The 24,160-nt window shown below is 28.8% G+C and overlaps 1 protein-coding gene across 1 annotated transcript; it reads right to left on the bottom strand.

Annotated features, from left to right (window-relative positions):
• Window positions 1-579: 579 nt before the first annotated feature.
• Window positions 580-23,245, bottom strand: LOC119668443 (ceramide transfer protein). Its single transcript, XM_038077940.1, has 11 exons — window positions 22,594-23,245; window positions 22,446-22,532; window positions 21,473-21,780; window positions 20,235-20,319; window positions 20,014-20,162; window positions 18,957-19,017; window positions 2,550-2,774; window positions 2,187-2,418; window positions 1,769-1,971; window positions 945-1,080; window positions 580-875 (listed from the first exon to the last, which is right to left on the bottom strand). The coding sequence occupies exons 1-11, from the start codon at window positions 22,780-22,782 to the stop codon at window positions 748-750; spliced, it is 1,803 nt and encodes a 600-aa protein (XP_037933868.1). The 5' UTR covers window positions 22,783-23,245; the 3' UTR covers window positions 580-747.
• Window positions 23,246-24,160: the final 915 nt, after the last annotated feature.

Here is a 24,160-nt window from a genome sequence, read left to right as displayed (position 1 = left end):
AATGTTTAACACATTTTTTGTAATGAATATTTATCATATTCAGAATAGTTGACCCTATTTCGACTAAATAGATATAATCAAATGAATGACATCTTTAGAACTTGGCACTCTTAAGTTCATAAAATAACAATAAAAATGCTATAGAATAGGAGTTTGATTGTCCTGTGCTTTAATATTTGAACGAACAGCGATTTGTAATTAATAAAAAAAATCTTAAAATTTGTTACAATTTTTGAAAGACCATTAGAAACCCTGAATATTTTAATATATAAGATATGTATAAAGCCACAAAATTAACTTCCGAAAAATAGGCACTTAATATAATTGAATGCAAAACATACAGTAAAAACATAATATTATAGTTTTTTTAAATCTTAAACTTAAATATAATTTGCTTAAAGCGATAAATTTGTATTTATTTGTATTTTAGATTAGCTTTGTAATAATAAAAAGTATATAAAATATTTTATAAAATATACTTAATAGTGTAAACAAGTATTTAAACCACTTAAAGCTTCAACTATACTTATTCAAAAAATATTTATTATTTATTTTTTTCTCTTATATGCTTAAGTTATGCAATTAAAAATAGAAAATTTAGTTTCACTTATGCTAACTGTGCATTTCTTTATATAAAAATACATGATTTAGTTTATATTGTATATATCATACAGAAAATATATAACACATCCGCAAATAGTTTGAAGAGAATTTATAAAATTAAAATCGTAACAACAATGGCAAATATCAGAACATGATTGGCTTCTCCTTGCACTGATCTATCACATAACCAGTGAAGCGTTTAAGGAACTTAGGGTATTCTCGTTTATAAACAGCGCGTAATGCGGTAGCAGGAGCCCAACCGCCAGGATTGACTAAAACATAGAATTATGGAATTTAATTATAAAAAAAATTATTATTATTTTTATGATTATACTACATACCCACGGAACAGTATGTTATCTTGCAGGTCAGTTCATCACGTTTCAGTTCATCAGTTTTCGTTTTACTGGGTGGTAAATATGTCTGGCAAGCGAGTATTACTGTTAAGAATATACGTACACATTTACCGTTTTTAGACTGAAATTACAAAAAACAATTTATTTTTAATTTTTTAGAATTGTAATTAATATAATTTATTATGAGTGTAACCAATGCGGGACCTATGAGTCCGTAGTTGTTCTACTTGGCTAACTGCCGTAAGGATTATAACCCCCGTGTTGTTAATACACGTATCAAATAATGCTCCGGCAAATGCCGCATTGAAGTTCGGTGGTACAAATTGAAATTATATGAATATAACATAGCTTCCTCCTTGTTTAGTAGTGTGGTCTACATATGCTGTTTTATGGGTCACAGTACCCGATTAAAAAATGCAATTTTACTATATATTGAGTGAAAGCATAAATACTTATACTTTTCCTATGCAAAACGGAAAAGTGCACAGCAGACTTGGTGTTTACAACTAAGTTGGCGCAGCTGGATCTCATAGTACCAGATTTTGCCTCTGGTGGCGCGTCAGATTTGAAAACCTAACTATACAAAACAATACGGGACGATCTGTAGTCGTCTTTTACAACAAACATGTCTTCTTAGGGAATACTTATAATCTATTTAACGGAGAGAACGGAGGCATACAGAAGTGAAACTTTGTCCAAAGTAATATTTTATTATAAAAAGAGGCCTCATAAGGTAAATTGTGCCATAAACACCTTCCCCATTCCGCTTTCTGGCTACACCCTTGCAATTAGTATGCAATAACAATTACCTCTTGTTTTGAATAATTTGTAGAATTGTTGCACACAATCCATGTATCAGTCGCACCTTCATCTAGGCCATCCTGTATTTTACGCATATGTGACCAGAAGAGTGCATCTCGTTGACTAGCAGGCCAAATGCGTTTGTGCGTTTGCAAAAACACTAAAGTATCAGGAGATATTTTCTCCAGTATCGTACAATCTTCCAAAGTGGCTATAAAAATAAAAATTAAAAGAAATTCATGTCACAAAATGATGAAGTAAATATTATACCAGTCAGTTACATTGTTTTCTATTTTAACTTGATATTTTGCTATGCATAATTATGTATAATATTGCGCTTAAAATTATATTTACATTAGTTTAAATATAAAATAATTTATTATAAAATTATTTAATTTATTTAAATTAATAAAAATTTATACTTACTTTCCCAATCGTTGCGAAATTCTGGCATGAAAAAGTAATGACACATTTCGCGCGCGGTAACTCCTTTTACCGAGTGATATGCCTTTAAGGGATCCATCACCATGCCATTTACTTCCTCCTCACGTTTGTACATTTTTATCTCACCTTCATCGGCAAATATTTGCCAACCGTTGCCACCCTGCCCCACACCTTCTCGAGCGTAGTGTAGTTGTTCTTTGCAGACACGGTCGATCTAATAAGCAAAATAAACAACATTTTTATTGGCAAAAAGCAATTAATCGCAGAAATATTGCAATTTCCTTTGAACTCTATTCCATTTGTTTCATATTTTTTTTTTTTGTTTTTTTTTTCTATTTCACTTACTTCCGGCCACAAAGTGTGACATTTCGCCAATGCTCCAGTGCCAAACTCCTCTACGCCTTCTTCACCCTCTGACTGCGCTTGATGAGGCACATTGACCAGAGTTTGCGATTGTTGAGATTGCAATTTTAATTTAACGCGCAATTGCATATCCTCTTCGATTTTGTCCAAGCCCGTTTCAACTGCATCGAAAAATTCATCCTCAGGCAAAGTTGAGTGTGGACCCTCCTACAAAAATCACAAAAGTCAAATCGTTAAGCACATATAAAACAACATTTTTATGATTTTATCTTTAAGTTTTTAATTACTAAAAACTAAAAATAATTTTATATTTAAGTGCATCGAAATTGCATGCAACACGTAACTTACATGTCAGTCATATGCAATTAATAACTATGTTATGTCAATAATTATTCCTACTATGTATAAAAATCAGGGTGATTTTTTAAATCTAATTTATAATTAAATTATATATGTCAACCTAGCTTTAGATAGTATACGGATAACACGATATCTAAAAGTATCAATATGTACTCATATGAGCTCCTTGTAAAAGTACTTCATATTTATAGCCTGTTCACACGGCAACAGTAATCTTACTTTGGTGTTAGAGAAAAGTACCGTATGCAATAGTGCAAATTATCAAAAGCAGAGGTTTTCTTTATTTTCTTTCGCTTATTATAAGTATGTTAGGTTAGTAGAAAACTGTGACTTCTTCATACGCCGCAGAAGTGTTCTGGATCTATAAACAAAGACCCTACTTGGTCGACTGCACTCCATCATCAGTTTTAATGTTACTTGAAGAGTTTTTAATGCCTTGATAACTGTCTGACTGTCTATCTAGGTGATTATTATTTGATTTTGGCATTTATGTTTAAGATTAATCTAAACACACCTATCAATTGTGTATATTTCCGCTGTAAAGAGTATGTTATCCGTAACACCCCGATAACTCTCGCTCCAACTCCCTGGTCTGTATGTGAACCATCATGCCAGAATATAATATGCTGGTTTATATTGTAAGAGCTTAGATATACTTCAAATCATTTTATACAATCAAACTTTATATGCTGAAGTCATATAAGGACCTATTTCAAAAATTGTTTTGCAAAAATGTTGGCTTCTTACGATTTAAACAATTACACAAGACGACATAATCGCTTGATATTGAGCATTCGTAGTATGCAGAGGTGTAAGTTCTAAATGAACTCTCATGGATACTGTCGGACTTGTTTGCTTTGCTCTTATTATGCATACACTCGCTAGTCTTTTTAACAATTTTGTGTTTATCTATTCAAAATTCCCGGTCACTTCAAAACATGTTTCGAACTTTCTTCAACAAAATTTTTTAATATTTAGGGTATCAAGAAGTATATAAGGAAATAAGATATTTGCTAACGTGCCATTGACAAGGTGTACAAGAATATAGAGCCCGAAGATAACATTCGGAATGCAACCATCACGTTTTCCTATATATAATAAATCGTAATTCACGCTTAACAACAATTTCTCGTTGGGACATAAACTTCTAATTGGGATCCAAAAACACGAGTTTTGTAACAAGAATTGTTGGCCTGACGTATACTAGATATTTAATACATAATCATTTAATAAACAAGTGAAAATGATTGAAAGTTCGATATCTGGCAATGCCACTAAACCCGAAAGTATAACATTAAAATATAAAGGTGATGGAACGTCTGTGTCTCCTAAGGATAGACAATATGGAGGAGATACAATATTTCAAAATAATGATTGCCCCTTAACAAGTGAACAATTCTTAAGAGCAAGACAGAAATTTGTTCTTCTTGAAAATGCAAATAGTACAAACGATAGGAATGCCTCAGCAGGAAAAGATGTTAATAAAAACAAAAACAGTTCCAAACCAGTTGAAGCAAATAGAAATCTTCCGAAGGAGTTTGCAGAGACAAGTTACTCAACCATTGACACTGAACATGAAATCAACTTGAGATTGACTATTTATATCCCAAAAAAATGTTAAACTCCAATATAGTGCAAGAATGTAGCAGTAAAATGTTTCAAAAAAGCACTTTTTCAATTTGAAATGTTTGCCATGAGGTTTCTCCGTACCACGTAAATCATTTCATACATAATATAATTAAAATTATAACTCATACTATAAATAAAATGCTTATTACCAAATAAATAATATAAATATTGTTAATAGAAATTTGTACATTATAAATCTTAGGTTTACTAAAGTTCTGTAATTATAATTTATAACGCAAACGGTTAACTACCTTCATGTCCTTACAATCTCTTCACTCTAGTAAATTTGTATACAAAACAAATCCTTGCGGATTAACGTCCAGAAGAATTAAAACTTAATTAAGTGCTCATGTGAATAGCAACGCTACTGGTTCATTAAATATTGTCGTCTGTCTATGCTTCCTTCTGGCAAAGCAAAAACGTGACCAAAATAATTCAATTAAAAAGGTAATGGTCATGTTACCTAAGCGAGTTACGTCGGTCACATTAGTGGTGATGATGCTTCATCATTGCGCGCACATTTCGTCTACGGCAACAAAATTTTAATTGTGCTGGTATTTCTTTTTCGTCGTTTGTTTTTTGCTTATCACATAAAATGAATAATAAAACTTAATTATTCATTTAGTGGATTTAAAGCAAACATCTTTTTTGAGTTGTGAAATTTTTGGAAAAGATAACGAATCTATATCTCTAATATATTCAATAAAAGTTTAATAGTTTATGTCTTTTAATAAAACATTAATCGAATAATTTTTGTGTTTAATATGCAAAGTGTAATTCATGTGTCAAATCTCTTAATTGAATTATCAAAATTAAAAGGCAGTTGCTTTACAGTTTTATAGGCAAGGCAAACACTTTAAATAAATGTCAATCATAGGAACGTTAATTAAAACGTAATCACATGACACGTGAAATAAGTATTGATAACAAAGTAATAATTCAAAAAGTAAGGTGTAACTTATTATTCAATAGAGGGACGTATCGTTCAAACGTCCTTGAGAAAACGTATTTAAATTGTTTTTCTTTCGAAATTTTTCCGGGACGTAGACATAACCGCAGTTTGAACCAATACAAATACAACGCCTACTGGATTGTTAAGAAATCCGGTGGACTATATACAATTTGCATAAACGACGTTGTAATTTTATTATCTCTCGTAAATTTTAAACCGAGCGATAACTTCACAAATTCCTCTCTAAAAACTCTAAACGGGAGGCGAGAGAATAGAATAGAAATAAACAGGTTACCAACTTCCATCGGAGCGGAGCACTACGACCATGGTTGATCTTTTTTGCTACAATAGACACTAACCGAACAGGAGACATTCCGCATTCCGAATTAAAGCCAGAAAGTAATGTGAGAAGGGAAGAGCAGCTCTCGACCCAATGACTGGGCAGTCACAGAGACTGTGACTGGGATGTGACCCATTTCCTTAAGATGATAACGCCGTCAATCGTGACCGGTTAAATAACCCATTAGCAACCTCAACTCTGTTTTGCTGAAGAAGGATACCTTACCATAAGAATAAAGCATGTATATATTATAATCTGATTGAATATAAGACTGGACATTATTTAACTACTACCACAGCCGCTATTTAACAAGAAATGTGGAAATCAATAAATTTAAATATAGTATAGTAAACGATATAAGCTTTTTTTTGCTATTATTCTAGTTAGGTGAATGAATGGTGAAATTTAATATAAGGCATAATAAGATAATGAAAACAACACAGAATGTGGAAAAGTATTTAATTTAAAGTTTGAAAAGAATTAAATTAAAAATGAATTGGATCCAAGTTTAGGTTTGGGAAATGACAATAAAAAACAGAAGAATCCAGGCAATCCAGCGTTAATAAATTAAAAAATGTATTCTTATTAAGAAAACCTTTACTACCTTTACTTTGTGCAATGGTCTATATATATCATGGTTTTTACTCCCTTAGGATTCGCAGTTTAGTCAGTATAAATCTTTAACAGGATCGGTAAATATACACTTTATCGTCGTAGTCCTTTTCGTTAAAATGTTCTAATATTGAACAACACTCCTTACTGTTTTCATAAACAAAAAAAATATTTATTTTAAGGTAAACTTAGGAGAGGTATTTGTGGTAATCGGTAAAGTTCACCAACTTATTTATATGTGTATTCTATATATCCACTGTGATATCACTACTTCACATGCGAGCTTAAAATCTGTTAGTCATTCACTCATAGAGCATTTTATATTCCTAATAAATATTAGGATGGGTTTAATCTTAGTATCTAATCCACTTCTCTAAGAGGAATAAAATCGTAATTACTTGAGAAGCTTATTCTGTTTCTAGCTAAAGCTGAGCAGCTACACTAAAACGTTTCAGTGTTTCTCCTTTTTCCTTGTTGAACATTTAAAGTTAAGTAACTTCAGGACTCTGAAAAATCCTTTTAATTCATTTTTATCATGTTTTGTCTATATTTCTAATTGAGCATAATATATCCAAATAAATCTTCAATAAAACGCTGTAATATGATTGAAATATTCGATTCTTATTCATTGCAAAGAATAGTTTGTATTATATTTTCATTTATAACTAAAGAACAAGTATAATTTATAAGGATTTTAAAGTAGAAACTATACAAGTTAGTAACTGAATAATAGATAGGCAACATACATATTTTAATTTTAATTGACCAATGCTGAAAGAATTGTTAAAATAATATTAACCGAGACATGTATTCTAAAAGTATTATTAACTCCAATCCGTTTTGGTTTCATATCAATTACTGCAATATTTTGTTTTTTACAAGTCATCTGTTATATTTGTTATTTACTTTTCAGTTCAAAGATGTCCTTTCAAGTATATACCTCACCTTACATTAATTTCATTTACTACAATTAACTAAAAAAAATTTATTAAAAAATGAGTAGTACGTCCTTTGAGATTTTAAAATCCCAAATTAAAAAGAAACTCCTTCTACCGCAATTATTTTGTGCAAAATATATTAGAAAAGCAAAGTCTTGAGATAGATGATTTTGTCAAGGAGGAGGAGAGTGGGGGCGATAAATTTAATTTGTGATATATCCTTTTCTTTAATTTTATATAGAAAGATAAAATTATTCCTACCACTTTAAGTTTTATGGTAGATTGAAAAATTATTTTTCACAAATACACACACAATGATACACACAAAAAAACAAATGGCGCCAAACATTAATGTAGTCACAAAATTATATAATATATGCAATACTCATTCCGCCTAAAATGCTGCCAAAGAATTTTAATTTATTTAAATATTTTGAGTAACAAATTGCCACAAATGCTACGATTTGGCTTTGAATTATTGTCGTAACATTACAATTATTTCACATATATTGCCGCAAAATAAATTATCCTTGAACAACAACAATTACTGCAGCAACAACAACAACAACACAAACCAATCACAAAATAATATAACAAAATCAGATGTCGAAACTGCAGAACTTTTTAAATCCTTCCGTTTTGTACGAGCACGCCAGGCAAACTGTTGCTGACAGAAAAGCAGCCAACAAATTTACCAGTGCTTTGTAGGGATTCGAGATGAATTCATCACAATCAGTGAGGAACGAAATCCATTACAAATACCAACACATACAAAAGACCCTCTCATGGTGTGATGGGGGTGATGGAGGCGTAGAGAGATGGTAGAGTTATGAAGGTTGATAATAAACGGAAAACAAAAAGAGCAAGGCATACGCACAAATTTGGATTGCTTGTGAGATATGGAAGGAGGGTAAATATGTTCGGTTATTGAGAGTTAAAGTTGATTTTTAAGCAAGCAAAATAAGATAAAAGTGAGTTCATGCAGTATAACCCAATTGAAAAAATTAACAGGAGCCTAAAAGTCTGCTTTATTTTCACAGCAGCAACTTTAAGGTAAAGAGGAAATGCAGTGGTTTTTGACAAAACAACTTAAAGGAATTTAAAGTTTTCATCTTTAACTTAAGGAATAATTTCTACATATAAATAATCTAGGCAGTAAAATTCTACCAATATAATAAAACTAAAAATTCGTAAATCGAGACCTTCCCAAAACCTTCCGAAAACCGGATGAGAGTATATTTAAAAGGATTTTTGAAAGAAAATAGGAATAGAGGAAGCCTGCAGAATCGATGACTGTATGCGATGGAAGAAAGCTCAAACACTAATATTCGATATCAAGATTATTAACCGTTTATATTAGAGAAGGATTATAAAGAAGGCTATAAAGAGACAAAAAGGTGATGTGAAGATTTAACAACTTCTTAAATTCTTAAAAACAAATTCAATAGACAGTTTCCTGAGGATTGTCTTTAATTTAAAGTTAAAATATTGATTTTAATAAAAATTATGTGAAATAATTTAAGTGTTTTTAATAATTTTTGTTTGTAACAATAATTCAACGTAATTCATCAATTTTATATACCTATAAACCCTAATGTAACACTTTCATAAATACATGCATAGCTTATTAAAATGCAAGTATATATAAATATATTCCTACAAAGAACAAAGATATGTAAAAAATTACTTCCATTTAACTCTGTGGAATGGCAATCACATTTTATTTATTTATTAATTTTATTCCCAATCTTCCCATTAAGCCGATTTGTCTTTTTGATGTCATGCAGACAAAAATAAAATCAACATAGGTCTTTAGCACCGCATTTACAGTTGTAACTTTAGTCTCAATAATGAATGTATTAAGTCATGCCTATGTCATGTCACCACTGTAAAATCTCCTCTTAAAATCACAAAACTCCTATCGGGACTAACAGTTGAGCGAAAATTTAAAACATTTCAGATGCTTAAATCTAAAACACTCGTAATAAATAAGAAATAAATAATTAAATTTATTTTTCGACCTGTTTTTTTATAATGGTTTTTATATATTTTTTTAAGCAATATAGACGATAGAATAAAGAGGATGACGCAGATATTATTTTAGTAATATAAATTTATGTTAGTTCATAATCCTGATAATGAGTTTCAAGGAAAGTCGAAATATACGTTGTATTATTTAACAAAAAGGGACCTATAGCCCCATTAAAAAATATATAAAAATCATAAAATAAATAATAATTTGAAATAATAGTGAAGTTTTAAAGCACACGACTCTTAATGATACTTTAAATATTAATAAATAATTCTCGCAAACAATCTTAACTCACAAACGGACACTTTTTTAATATCAAATACACAAGTAAATATGTAAATATGCAAATATCTAAATATGCATACATATATAATGTAAACTGAAACTTAGAAATAAAAATATTCTTCAACTCACAACGACAACAATATCCTTTTTATTGGATAAGAATCCAAATCCTTTAGGCAAAAATCGCACTGAAGGCATCCTTTTAAGCCTAATTTACTGCAATTTGTTACCGTTTTCAATAAAAAAAAAAAAACAAAAAAAAAAGAATTTTACACTCGAATAAAAGATAACAACTGGGCACACCGTTTTCACTAAAAAGGATATCAAATATTCCTTTTTTATAATTTCAATTTTTCTTCTCTTGTTTCGTTTAAAATTATTTTCTTAAAAAAAAAGTAATTGCAAATTTATTCAGAACCGAAATTCCGGTGGAAGCGAATCAACAAGCAATTTAAGTACACGTTTCAGTTAAAACCATAAAAACTCGGCAAAAGTATCTCGACGGACGAATGTGCTAACGCATTTGAAGTTCCCATTAAACTGAATGCGCTACTCGGCGAGCTGATCACTGAAGTGGCAGTGGCCCGTCGAATGCTTCGAGTAGCAAATGGTCAAGCGCTAATAAATTGACGCAGTGACGTATTGACGAGCGGACAAGTTAATAAGTAAACAGAAATTTTCTTCAATGAATACGAAATTATCTAAAACAAGAAATAAAATCGTAAAGAAAATTTTTACACGTTTGCCACGTCAACTCGTATATTAGATACAGTGGTAAAGCTGCTTAAGTTATAAAATTTTATTGACATTTTGTTATTTTCATTATTTTTATTCATTAATTAGATTCATTTTGCATGTACAAAAACAATAAATTAAGACACTGATCAAATTAAACAAAAGTGATATCGACGTGCTCTTAAATGGTATAGGTAGATAATAGATACCAGTGGCAGACTGTCTTACAAGAGACGCGACTCAGACTGTATGACAAAGTAGGCCTATTGTGACACTACAGTCTTGAGGCATGTGGTTTCTCTAAGGAGATAAGATAACTCTATTTATGGAACAAAAAAAAAACACTGCTCCGTTTCAATAAGACTTGCAATGTCGTTAAGACCCACACTGATGATATTAGTCATCTATTACTAAAGTAATACCCTGAAAAGGTATTCATACTAAACTAAAATATTTATCAAAATCTTAAAACCACCAAATTGGTAATCCTGTATTACTAGTATACGTAAAAGCTTAGCCGTCTTTATCTTATGCATCCATGTACTACGAACCGGTACTATATTGCGAAACTAGCTAATCTAAAATAGAGACTCTGACTGACAATGGCTTAACAATTCAAAAACCTCATTGCTACTACTACATTTCACTTAACTATCAGCCTAAAAAACTGATTGGTTCTCATATCTATAAAGAGATACTTTTCCCCATCATATGAGATCTGACATTCTTAACGTGCGGACTTAACTTGTGCTACTATCTCAACACGCATTTCCATCAGGACTTGAATAAAACTTCTTACCGCATTCAGTGTTGTTTTAGGCATTTCTATAGGCCAGAAAAATAATACATAAAATATTAACTTAGCCAGTATTCAGAAATTGCTCAACGACATATTTGAACAAATCTAATGAATCGTGTTTACTTCATTCGAATTTTATTGAATTAAATAAGGTCAGGAATCTTCAGTCAAGAGACATAATAAGGTTTGCCAATAACCTTCATTTGTCCAAGTTAACTTAGAGATAACACAATAAATCTTATAATATAGGTCTCAGTATACCATTGTTCCTTCCAATGATAATAGAATTTACACAAGCATAGCACCTATTCACTGAACAATTGTCTGTTTCGTCTATGTCTCTTTTTTTAATATTGAAAGTTGTATACATCCTATAGGTTGCAGTAGATCTATGTCTCTTTTTTTAATATTGAAGGTTGTATACATCTTATAGGTTGCAGTAGATTATTGTTCCTTTTAATAATAATAAAATGGACAATTCTATTTATTAACATTGACAATCGTATCAGACATTAATTTTTTGTTTAATACGACAAAATTAGGGAATTCTGTAACCTACAATTTTTTTAATATTAAGTTTGGTGCTGTTAACTGGCATTTTGATTTTTGCTTATTTAAATACGTGTTTTTAATATACAAACATACATGTATCTATTTTAGCTAAGTTCAGCAATGACTACCTGCGTCATTCCGTAATTGATATGAATTATACTATGAATAATTTTATGATATGAGTTCATATCAAGACTTAATAAGACAATTTGAATATTTGTTTTCAATATTTGACTAAATTATTTTACTTTTTTTTATGAGCATTTGTTTGAATAAAAAATTTTCTATAATAGTCACTTAAAGTTACCAATCGTTGAATTGGCCCACTGTGTCTTTTCATAGTATCCACTTAGTAATCTATACAATAATTAAATGAACTTATTATTGTACAAGACAACAAATCTACTTAATGTCATAAAGTTTCCAATCAAATCAAATTATTTTGACATTTTTAATATTTATTTCATTGTGAACTTTTGTCCATAGTTCAAAGGCAGAAGACTTTATACAGCTGCAATGAATTAGAGGTTATGGATATGAGGTAAATCCGACAGGAAAACATTTGTGAAACAGAATCAATTAATTTTTTAAACTTAGAAACTTAGAATTAAAAAAAATATTATTGTTATTGATTGGTTATAGAATATAATATCCATATCAAAATAAGAGTAAAATAATAATATTTTATCAAAATAAGGATAAAATATTAAAGAACAGTAAAGAAATAATAGGGAATAAATAATACATTTAATTATAGGGAATCTTAAAAGAAAAACAATAAAGCTAAAATCCTTTCAAGTAAAAAGAGGAATATATATAATACTTAATTATGACTTATGTCAAAATCTGTAGACCTTGTTTTACATCGTCATGAGTGAAAATCATCATCATTTACTATAGTAATTATTTTCAATATTAAATATGTTCTCATTGCAAAGCGAATGTTACTCATCTACTTGTCAATATTTTTATGTTTCATTGATATCCAATTAAAAGAATCACACCTAAGTATAATAAATATAAACCAGAGTACTAGCCAATAGCACTAAATATGAGAAAAAAAGAAATAGCTAAAATGCTAGCTTACAGCACTAAAGAAACTGAAAATTTAGAAATAATGTAATAAAATAAAATAAAGAAAAGCTTCAATTTACAACACTTAAAAGCGGAAAGATAATTTCACAAAAAATATCTAATGAATAAACATTGTCAATGTTGAAACAATCATAATTTCGTATCGAAGCTTCAATATACCATGACCACCCGAAATCCAATAAAGCAACGCATTCATTTACTTGTGTAATACAATGTGGAATTTCTTGCTGGAAATCAAATAAACTAAATAAATTAAAAATTAATTTATTGCAAAAATAAAATTAAGAAATTTTAGTCATCCTATAAAATCATTATTAAACAAATCTACGAAATGATGCCAGATGCAGTCATGCACCATAGACTTTCTTAACGAGTAATCCGACTTAAAAACAAAATTTAACTAAAAACTGACATAAGTTAAACACGATTTAACAAATTTTGAGATAAAAAGATAAAAGATCCAAATAAATATCATTAGTTTTATGCTTTAATTGAAGGCGTCATTATTGTCGCCTAACAGTCCACATAGGCAGCGCCAACAATTTTCCAGATGAGATGAACATGAGTACTTGAAATTATGTATGGGAAGCAGCGTGTGGCACATGGGACATAATTTATTCCGATGGATGTTTCGGAATGCAGTCAACAAATGTAATGAGTTTCGCATGTTAGAATTCATTACCACAACCGGCAGTTTAGATTTAATTTTAAAGAGATTTTCCTCTTTTGATATATTAAAAGTTACACAAAAGTTGTTGAAAACTTCCCGCAATAATAAAATAATTAATCAATTAAAATAAAAACTTTTTATAAACAAAATGTTAACGCATGAGCGGAAAAACTGAACAAAAACTAAGTGGAATGGACTATTCGTTTTTGTTTAATTGTTTAATATTTTCAATTAAACACAACAGTTATTATTAGAAATCATAAAACAAAACACAAATGTAATTGAGGAAAATTAATACAGTAGACAATTTTATGATAATATTAAACAAAATGTAAGTATGAAATATGTATTATATATAATATTTCATATAATACGCAACGATTAGGTATAACACCCATTGCCAACAAGATCCTTGAACTAATCTAGTTCTGTTTGCAACATAGTCTTTACAACATAGTCTTTATGTTTTATCAGTACAACTTATCATTCATTAATGTAGTTGATGTTAACGAACGAACTTAGCATTCCCTTATATACCATCGACGTCTAATATCATTTCGTCTCTGAACCTGACCATTCGTTTATAGGCAGATATTTATACTGCACCAAATCTTAGGTAAAGTTCACAAGCATAGCATCCAATATATTATTATCTATATCTATATATATTATTATCTATATATATCTATTATCTATATATATTATCTATATTTTTCTGTAAAATTGCATTATAGGTATTTCCTACAGCTCCATTAAACTAGGTTGAGTTTTACACAATTCTTTTACATTACACTATATTTCATACATTCTTCATAGAAGTGATGATGTGGGGGTTTATGATAGTGATATCATATATAACAAATGTGTTTAACTTTTTGTACACGCTGACGATAGTCTTTTCATATACCAAAGATGATATCATTAAAAGTATCAAGCATGAGGTGATTGGTGACTTTATAGCTATTAAAAGTAATCTATAGAAATGCAGTCAAAAGTGTATAGGACTAAATGAAATATATTCAATATTCAGATAGCTTGCTTTTGATGTAAGGTTGGAGTCCAAACCTATTTGGACTCAAAAAATGGCCTGTTGTGATACGTTGAGCTGATGATCTTATTTTTGTAAAAATTCAATTATCTTTATCGCACCACCATACAAACAAGATTGTCAATCCTAAAATGCGACGAAATATTATTATTGCCCATAGATGCTACTACAGATTCTGTAGGTAGATGAAATGTGACGGCGTGCTATCAATATTCAGTACAAACATTTTTCATAAGAAGCAAGGAATATCGATTCCGAAAAATAAAAAACTATAAAAATTTATTATACAATTGATATTATTAATGCGAATTAGTTAAGTAAGTTAAGTCGTTAGATTACAGGCAAGACTTCAAAAAAAAAAAAAACAGAAAAGCACGTGTAAGAAATTCGTGTCTTTAATAAAGAGAAAAAGTTGGAGAAATACTTATCACATCTAATCTACGAGATTGGAGAGAACACATAATAATAGTATACACCTAAAGAGTAGATTTACATTAGACTTTAACCTGACCTGGCCTTGTTGGTTCCATTTAAATAAATAATTTTCTAATTCTTTATTATAATTAATACAAGTGAACAATTTTTTTTTCAACTTTTAAAATATTCTTATACTTTTAATTGTTCTTAATATGAGGTATTGTTTTTCTTAAGAGAGGTCGGAAGCTTTTTACAATACAATAATAAAGTACAAAGCAATCAAATTATCTTTAAAATGAAACTTCATCATCTTCAATTAATTCTGCATGTACTTAATTTCATTCTTAATTGCAATTAATACTTTAAAGTTAAGTTTTCGGAATAATATGAATAGCAAGTACATATACTTTTCGAATTTCTCTAAGTGTAAAATATTTTTTTTTATGGCATGAGTTGTATAGTGAGTATTAAGCTTCACTTAAGGCAAACAATATCTTTTTCTTATTATTATTTTTTTTTTTAATGCATTTCAGTTTTATTGCTATAATTTAATGTTTCAATTATATTAGTTATATCGGTCTTGAGTTATGAGTAACTTAAATTCGGCTGGTATACGGTTTACTTGCCGATTTGTTTGTTTATTTTTTGCTTAATATTTTACATGTTAGCTTGTTTGGTTTTAATAGACCATTCACACGTTTCCACAATGTTGGACTTATTTGCCCTAATAAACTTGACCGTGGTTTACTTTGTTACTTAATATTTTATACTTAAATTGTTTATATTAGAAATTGTGTAATTGGCAAGTCAAAATGAAATATTCAAAGCATTTGCCGCATGTTGGGATTGAATTAAACTTGTTTTAAACATTTTTTTTTCAAATTTTTTAAACAAATAGAAATTCAATTGTTTACTATATAATTATTTCACATAATTTACATACGAATACATATAAAATATACACTATAGCTTCTGAAATGTAAACTAAAAATAAATCAGTTGCTATGACTATAATCGTAATAGTTAGCTTCTTATTTCACACAACACAATATTAAATGATTATAAAAACCTCTTAGCATAATTTACTAATGTTATTAAGTCATAATTAATTAAGAAAATTTCATATTGTAAAGGTATAAATTGCACTTCTAAATTGAATTATCAATAGCAAACTAAACCTCTTCACTTTGCAGACGCAAGCAGTTATTGGTCAACTTCGCTTAAATATGAATTCGACTTTAAAAAAACACCTATTAAATCTGGTTGGTCGTTATATTAGTTGTTGTTATTGTGATGTGATTTCTACTGTATATGCACATATATTAAAACAAGCAAAAATCAAAGTGCCATCTAACAACAATAAAAACTTACAAAAATAAAATTATTATAGTTAGCAGAACTATAAATGCGAAAAAATAGAAAACAAATAAAAATGCACAGACCCTTTTTTAAAACAATTTAATTATACATGGAAAATGATGCACTGCATATAAATTGCTTTACTAAAATAAATGCATATCAATTGCTAAGCAAACCTCCTCAATTCACCCTCGCAATTATAGCATTTTTGTTAATATGTACCAAATTAAATGAATGTGTTAGCTAACAGCACCAAAAACGAAAGTATATAAACGCTATTTAACTGCTTCAAAATTAGGCGAGACAAATATGTCATTAAGAACTGCTAAAGAACTTCTAAAAAAAATATTTGCATAAACACTTTCAAAAATACTTTATTTAATATAATTACAAAAACTATATATCAACGTCAAAATAGATGAAAATGTGAAAAAATAAAGAGAGTACTTAGTTAAACGTTATTGTGTAGATAACTCTAGATATGTTGAAAATTAATATAATCATCACTATAAGGTAGAGTTTTCACTGATGCGATTAATATATTTTACTTTTACTCGAAAGAGCTAAATCTAACGTGCACTCTACATCTGGGAATATATGTTTCCGTCTATCAGGGGGAACTTATGGCCGTCTCACATGCTCTGGATGACCTATTGGATTGTCAGGTGTATCAGAAAAAGATTCTGATAGCGCTGGACAATCAAGCAGTTATCAAGAGCATGCAAATGACATACATAGCATACATAACATGACATACATACATAACAGCTTAGTTCAAGAATGTGTAGCCAAGCTCATAGAATAGGCTCATGAAAATGAGCTAACGGTCATGTGGGTTAAGGGACACATCGGTATTGAGCAAAACGAGAAGGCAGATGAACTTGTAAGGATTAAGCCATAACTTGTGCGGCCCAAAACCCAGAATACCATTGGGTTACAACATGATGACAGCCTATGTCTATAAATGGATAACCTCACTTCACCTCAATAAATGGAGAGAGTTGAACACTTGTAGACAGACCAAACCCATGTTGCCGAAACTATGGGTCAGGGAAGCGATAAAAGTGCTTAGCTATCCGCGGAGCACCCTAAGCTGGCTGACTTTACTAATTACTGGACATGGCACCTTCAAGTATCACCTCAAAAAGATAACTCTTGCTGAGGAAGACAAGGCAACCTCAAGCTAAATGAACTGCTTGCATTAACAGATGTAATTATGCGGATGGAAGCCGCTCCAGTTTTAACTTAATAACGACATCCGAGATTAGAAGAACGAAAAAGGGCCCAAGTAGTTTCGTGAAATACTTCGGCTAATCCTTCACTGCAGTGGGGCCACTTATTGGACGGTGCGCTGTCTCAACGTCCCACCATAAGTAATATGTTAATTCTTTTATAGATAAATATATATATATAGATAAATATATATATATAGATAAATATATATATATAGATAAATATATATATATAGATAAATATATATATATAGATAGATATATATATAAATATATATATAGATAAATATATATATATAGATAAATATATATATATAGATAAATATATAGATAAATATGGCACAATTCTAACAAAAATCATTAAATATGTTGTCATCATAAATTGAACTTAATTACTTATAACATTAAAACCTTATATGTAAAAACCTAAAACATTATATATATGTTTCACTGAAATACAATTTTAAAAAATCAATTACAATGAAAACTACATCACTCATTTATACAGTGTATGGTCAACTTAGCTAAAATATATTGTAGATATAAAAAAAAACAAGATTCAATGCGACAGATAAAAAAAAATAAAAAATGAAGGAAAACAATATATGAAATAAATAATTGTCAAACTGCCAGCTAACGGCACTAAAAAAGTAAAAGAAATAAAATAACGAAACCTTAGCAGATTAACTTTTTTGACGTTTCTGGAGATGTTTTTATATTGTTTTTAAATCGCAAGCTATTTTATTATGTAAACTATTATTTTATGATATATTTATATTAGTCTTTCTTACTTCTATATACTGAATGAAAAATAAGCTATGAAATGAAAAATATACAATGTCATATGGGCATAAAGAACTTGCATTAAAAACAATTAAAATGTTTTAACAAAAAATTTCCTCAGAAGATCATTATATAAACATTTTTAATGTTAGAAGATATATTTTTGTAGGCCCAAATACTAAAATTGAAATCAATTATATATCAAAATTAAATACTAACAGAAATGTATTAGTTTGTTAAAATTTTGTGGGGTTTTTTTAGTCATTAAACGCTTATCAAAGATTTATAGCCGGTTCTTTTTTTAATGACTTTTTCGTGGCTGACATTGTATTACTTTTTAAATAAATGACATTATTAATTTGTATAGATATAACATTAAAATAATGTTTTACTTTGTTACACTTTATAATATTATTATCTAAATATTAATTTTGTTGATTGTTACAAAAATTATGCTAAGCTCGAACTGTTTTTTGATGAAACTTAAATCATTTCTATGCAACATCTTAGCTTAAAGACAATAAAATCAAAAAATATATCTTTAAACTTACCTCTAAATCTGGACCAGGATATGAAATACGTTTGATTTTTTCTATTTCTTCTTTATACTTCCTGCAAAAGATATAAAAAATTTTGATTATTCAGAAATGTTTTAATACAAAAATTTAAATCTTTGAAAAATTGATGCATATTTTCACATATAAACTCCATAATAGTCACTTAAAAATAATTTATTTATTTTTAGATAACATAAATTTAAGATATAAAACTAAAATTAGTACAATTCATTTATTTTAGTTACATATTTCGTAATATATGACATTATTAAATATAAAAAAGTATAATCATAATAATATAGACAATATAAACAATATATAATAAACAATTATTACAGATTTATTTAAATTGTATTATAATTCCACTGAAAACAACAGGGTTTTTGTACTCATTGATCCTAGAGCTTTAACAAAGGATAAATGACAGTATTCTATATTACTACACAATCTAATAATTGTCTTATAAAAATAAAATTTCATTATAAACTAAATCTGCTAAAAGGTAGAATAAAATTTGAATTTCTACATAACGAAATTACACTCTCAGCTAACAAAAGATCGTGTCTTTAATTCAAAATTTTAAAATGTTCATGATTCCAAGCCTCTTGTACTTGTTCATAAATTTATATAATTTATATATTTATATAACTAATAAGTAAAATTCGCTGATGATGAGTATTTGACAATATTCGAAACAGCTGTATAGTCAGGCACAAAATTCAATTAATTAAATACAAACATTTTGTTGCTGCAATTCATTGCTGTTTAAATCAATTGTTTATAGTTCGTGATAATGTAATCTAATTATAAGAAGTGTTTTTTTTGTAATAAATTCTTTTTTTTGCAAAAATAATGTTATCTGTTTTATTTAACAAATATTTAATAGCAAAAAATAAAAAGATTAAAACTGCCGAAGATGTCTAATATTGAAGTTTATGAAGCAATTATGAATTATATGTTTATCACGAAAACTTTAACTACCTTGACCTTAATTAGTCAAAAAACTAAATAATATAATAATATATTTTATATGATAATACATATTTCATACCTATTTTGTTCATCGGCTCTTCTTCGTTTTTCAACTTCTCGATCCAATTTCTTTCGCCACAAATCATCATTCTCAGCAATAATATCTAAACAATGCTGCAATGTTGTTAAAACACCAGCGGTAGTAGCACGAAATGTAATAGATTCACCCTAAAACAATAAGAATTGAAATATTTGAAATTAATTGTTATATATAATAAAATTATAGTAAAAATACTTTACCTTAAAATCGATTGGATTTAAGCCATCCCCTAAGTCCAATGGTTTGCCTGTATCTTTATTAATGTCTACACACGCATCGAAATATCTATAAATAACATAAAATGTTTATTGAACAATTATACAAAAAAACAACTGATTTCACTAAATACTTAATTGAGTTATTTTATAAGACCTTTATCACAATAAACTTTAGATAACATAAAAAATAACCGTTTCACCTTGTCTATATTAATTCCGTGTATTAACTTCTAATAACTTACTTTTTGAAAATATATTGATTTTAGTCTTCAGTAATTTTAAAAAACATTTAGCAATAAATTATAGACACAAAATGTAAATTTTGCTTATACATTTTTGGACATTTGCCTCAAATTATCAAACACCTATACTACACGCTCTGGTCCAATGACAACCCTTTCAAATTTTGTTAAGTAAACTATTTCTAATTCTGCTTATTCTTCAAAGTACAAATCTTTTAAAATGATAACTCTTTGTCTCCAGTAAGATAAGCCAGAGAGTAAGTTAATAAATACTTAATCATTTCTTCTATGAACTTAATTTCTACAGAAGTCTCTACTTAGAGCACCCAATCTAATCGCATAAATATCTTTCAAATAGTTATCTGTGACAGAGTCTACATCGCGGAGCCACTTATCAAGTTCTATAAACATGTGCCGTTCGCCACATTCCAATGGGACTACACAAACAGATCCCTGTGGGTTACAAAAACACCTCCTTGTTGTACTAAAGAGTTTTTCTTCTTTTGTGGCACATTTTTGGTATGTAATAGAATTGTTCCATCCACCAATCATTACCAGACCGCATTTATATCTATCATTTATAATATTAGAAACATGCAGATCGACACTACTATGTTAAAGTGTAGAGAGCGTTGTTTATTAGTGTTATATATTCGGCTAGATAAGGCATTTAAAGTAATTTACGGGGATTCCCATCCCTGATATTATTGCTCATTCGAAAGAATTTATCATATATTTATTAATGTTATCATTTAAATGCAGATTTAATAAACGGAATTGTATTTAAATAGATAATAATGAAATTAAATCAAAGTTTTAATTTTTTTTAACAGAAATTTATAAGAAAAATGAGTTAAATTATAACTTAACAAATAGAAAGGTTAACTTTCATTAGAAAGTGTGAGAAAAATAAACCATTTATAAATGTTTTGTTGTAAAATACTAATAATTAATTGTTTAAGACTATATATTCCATACCTTTGCAATGTTTCAATTTGTCCAAACAAAATATCTTTGAATGTTTCAATTTCTCCAACTTTCTCTTTCAGATTTCGAGATGTTTTCTTAAGGCTACTACCACTGGCCACTGAAACAGTGTTTGACTGTAGTGACATTGTGCTGCCATGTCGACGTAAAGATGTAGTATCAGTACTGCCCGTTTCCTCCTTGTACATCTGCAGAACTTCCACCCAATGCATACGATCTTCAGACGTCTCCGCTCGCAAACACCAATTATTATAGTTATTAACCACGATATCAAAGCGTAATTCATCAGATTCATGTGACTATAAATAGACAAGGCATTTAAATACAAACAAAAATAACAAATAATAACAAATTAAAGCAAATGTAAACAAAACTATTCCATGAATCATACATAATACATTTTTTTTATTACAATTTGTCAAGTAAACTAAGCGCCACTTATATTATCAACATTTATATACAAATTACTAAAATGTACAAACTGATAAGTTACGAGGATGACGCATTCTGTCAACTTAAATTGGGGGTGCCCTTACACAAACAAATAACAAATAAAAAATATTTCAGCATTAAATGTGTAGCAACACCCCTCACGCCCGCCTGTAAACACTATAATGTAATTTATTTCATGCACATAAAATTAAACATTAATTTTATTGATACTAATACATTGACAGTGGTATTGGTACGATAACCACAAGTTGATTTAGCCCTACTACAGCACACATGCAATGTTGATAATAGCAATTAGGTCATAAGGTCAACAACTAAAGTTCAGCACCTAATTGAGGCTTTATTTTTCAACTAAAAATAAAAATTGATGAAATACGACAGTAAAAATAGAAAACGACAGCAACAGCAGAAATAATGTTTAATATAAGATTAATGTATTAACCGCCCGTATCTAATAACTTTCTATATATGCATATGTAATTAAATTTACTTAATATGTGTAAACACTCACTTTGATAGTCGCTTTGCTAAGACTTATAGCACCTCGACAGCCGAAATCCGACTCCGATTCTGATTTGTAATAGGATAAGGTCCCATTCTTTGAAATAAAATGTCATTGAAAATATTCTATTATTGTAATTTTAAAGAAAAATACTTACTTTTAATACAATATAGCGTGGCTGCCACCCATAAATATAATTTGTCCATTTGCTGAGATAACCGCGTAACTCTACACTATTGTTGTCGAAGTACTCTGGTTCCGAATCGTCACTACTCACTGAAGTTATTTCTGATTTCGATCTTATGTGATGTGCGGGTGGAGTTCCTACGAGTATTTTGTCATCCATTTCAGTATTCAAGAATTTGTTAAATTTCTTTAATTTTAGTAAACAGTTATAAAGCCGTTAGCCACGTAATTAGGCAAGCATGAGGCGTTTTATTTATCTTCACTTTAATTTGTTGTTGTTTATAGCCGCTGGGATCATCTGATTTTTTAATTTTTTTTCTCTTTGTTATTGTTCTAGTTTCCTTAAGCATTTGCAAAAAAAAAGTTCAATTTCATTTGATTTTCTCACATAATAAATTTTGTATTAATTATTCCAACTCTGCTGGTCTTTAACCTAACCAATTGGCTGTTAATTAATATTTGTCAACTCAACTCAACGTTCTACTGCATTTTATTAAAATAAATCTACTGAATTTCTGCACAAGACTTTGACAACAAAAGTTCTTGTCTCATTTTTTGTTTTTTCATTGAAATGTCAAAATGGCTTTTATAACTTTCAGCTTTTTCATATGGAACATTCACGGTGGAGTCAGTTTAAAATATATTTTGGTTTATATCGTAAATACGAAAGTAACATGGAAAACTATGAAAGCATCACACCCATAACCACATATAACTAATTTTTACGAACTTTTAATTTTGTTTTTGTATGGTATATATGTTTTTATATTTTATAATATATTTACTAAAAGCGGCCACGCTATACATAAACCTGCTGATACGCTATGTATCAAAGTGTACAATCTGTGCTGTCGATATATACTAATACGGCGTTTACATTGTGAGATTAAAAGTAGATTAAAACAATAATAGAGATTAAATTACTAATCTCTTTGTTTATTCTCAGATTTCCCATACAAAAGTTAATCTTCTTTTGGTCGAGATTAATTTTTTATTTCCTTAGATATGGTAATTATTTTTCTGTGCAACTCTGCAAATTTCTTAATATCGTCAAAATCTATTTGAAACAATCATTAAAAATTTGTAAATGCCGAATGAGTAAAATTTTTATTAAATTTGTTTAATAATGGTTTTATACACAATTATAACCAAAATTTGTTAAATTATTGTATAAAACTATTTATTAAATTTATATTATAATTTTTTTGTACAAAGTTGTCATTAAATTCTCTATTTACAGAAATTTATCAAGCACAGGAAACAAAACATGACAAGATAAATACCAAATAAATCTCCAATGTATAACTTAATCTTGTACTCTTAATCTCACAATGTAAACGCAGTATAAGGTAGGATTTACTTTAACTCATATGAAGTTATATGGATTAGCATTTGCATGATAAAACAAAGAACAAAAGAAAATAACAATTACCAAAAGTTGAGAGTTAAATTATTTTACTAAAAAACGATTAAAAAGTACAGAATTAAGTATTTTCGATTATTAAGTGTTCTCATTTTTCATAAATTTCATATTGTTG

Source organism: Teleopsis dalmanni, chromosome 1 (genome assembly GCF_002237135.1).
Source record: "Teleopsis dalmanni isolate 2A chromosome 1, ASM223713v2, whole genome shotgun sequence".
Classification (NCBI taxonomy): domain Eukaryota; kingdom Metazoa; phylum Arthropoda; class Insecta; order Diptera; family Diopsidae; genus Teleopsis; species Teleopsis dalmanni.
The sequence above is the reverse complement of the archived record's forward strand: the minus strand, read 5'-3'. Positions and strand labels throughout refer to the sequence as shown.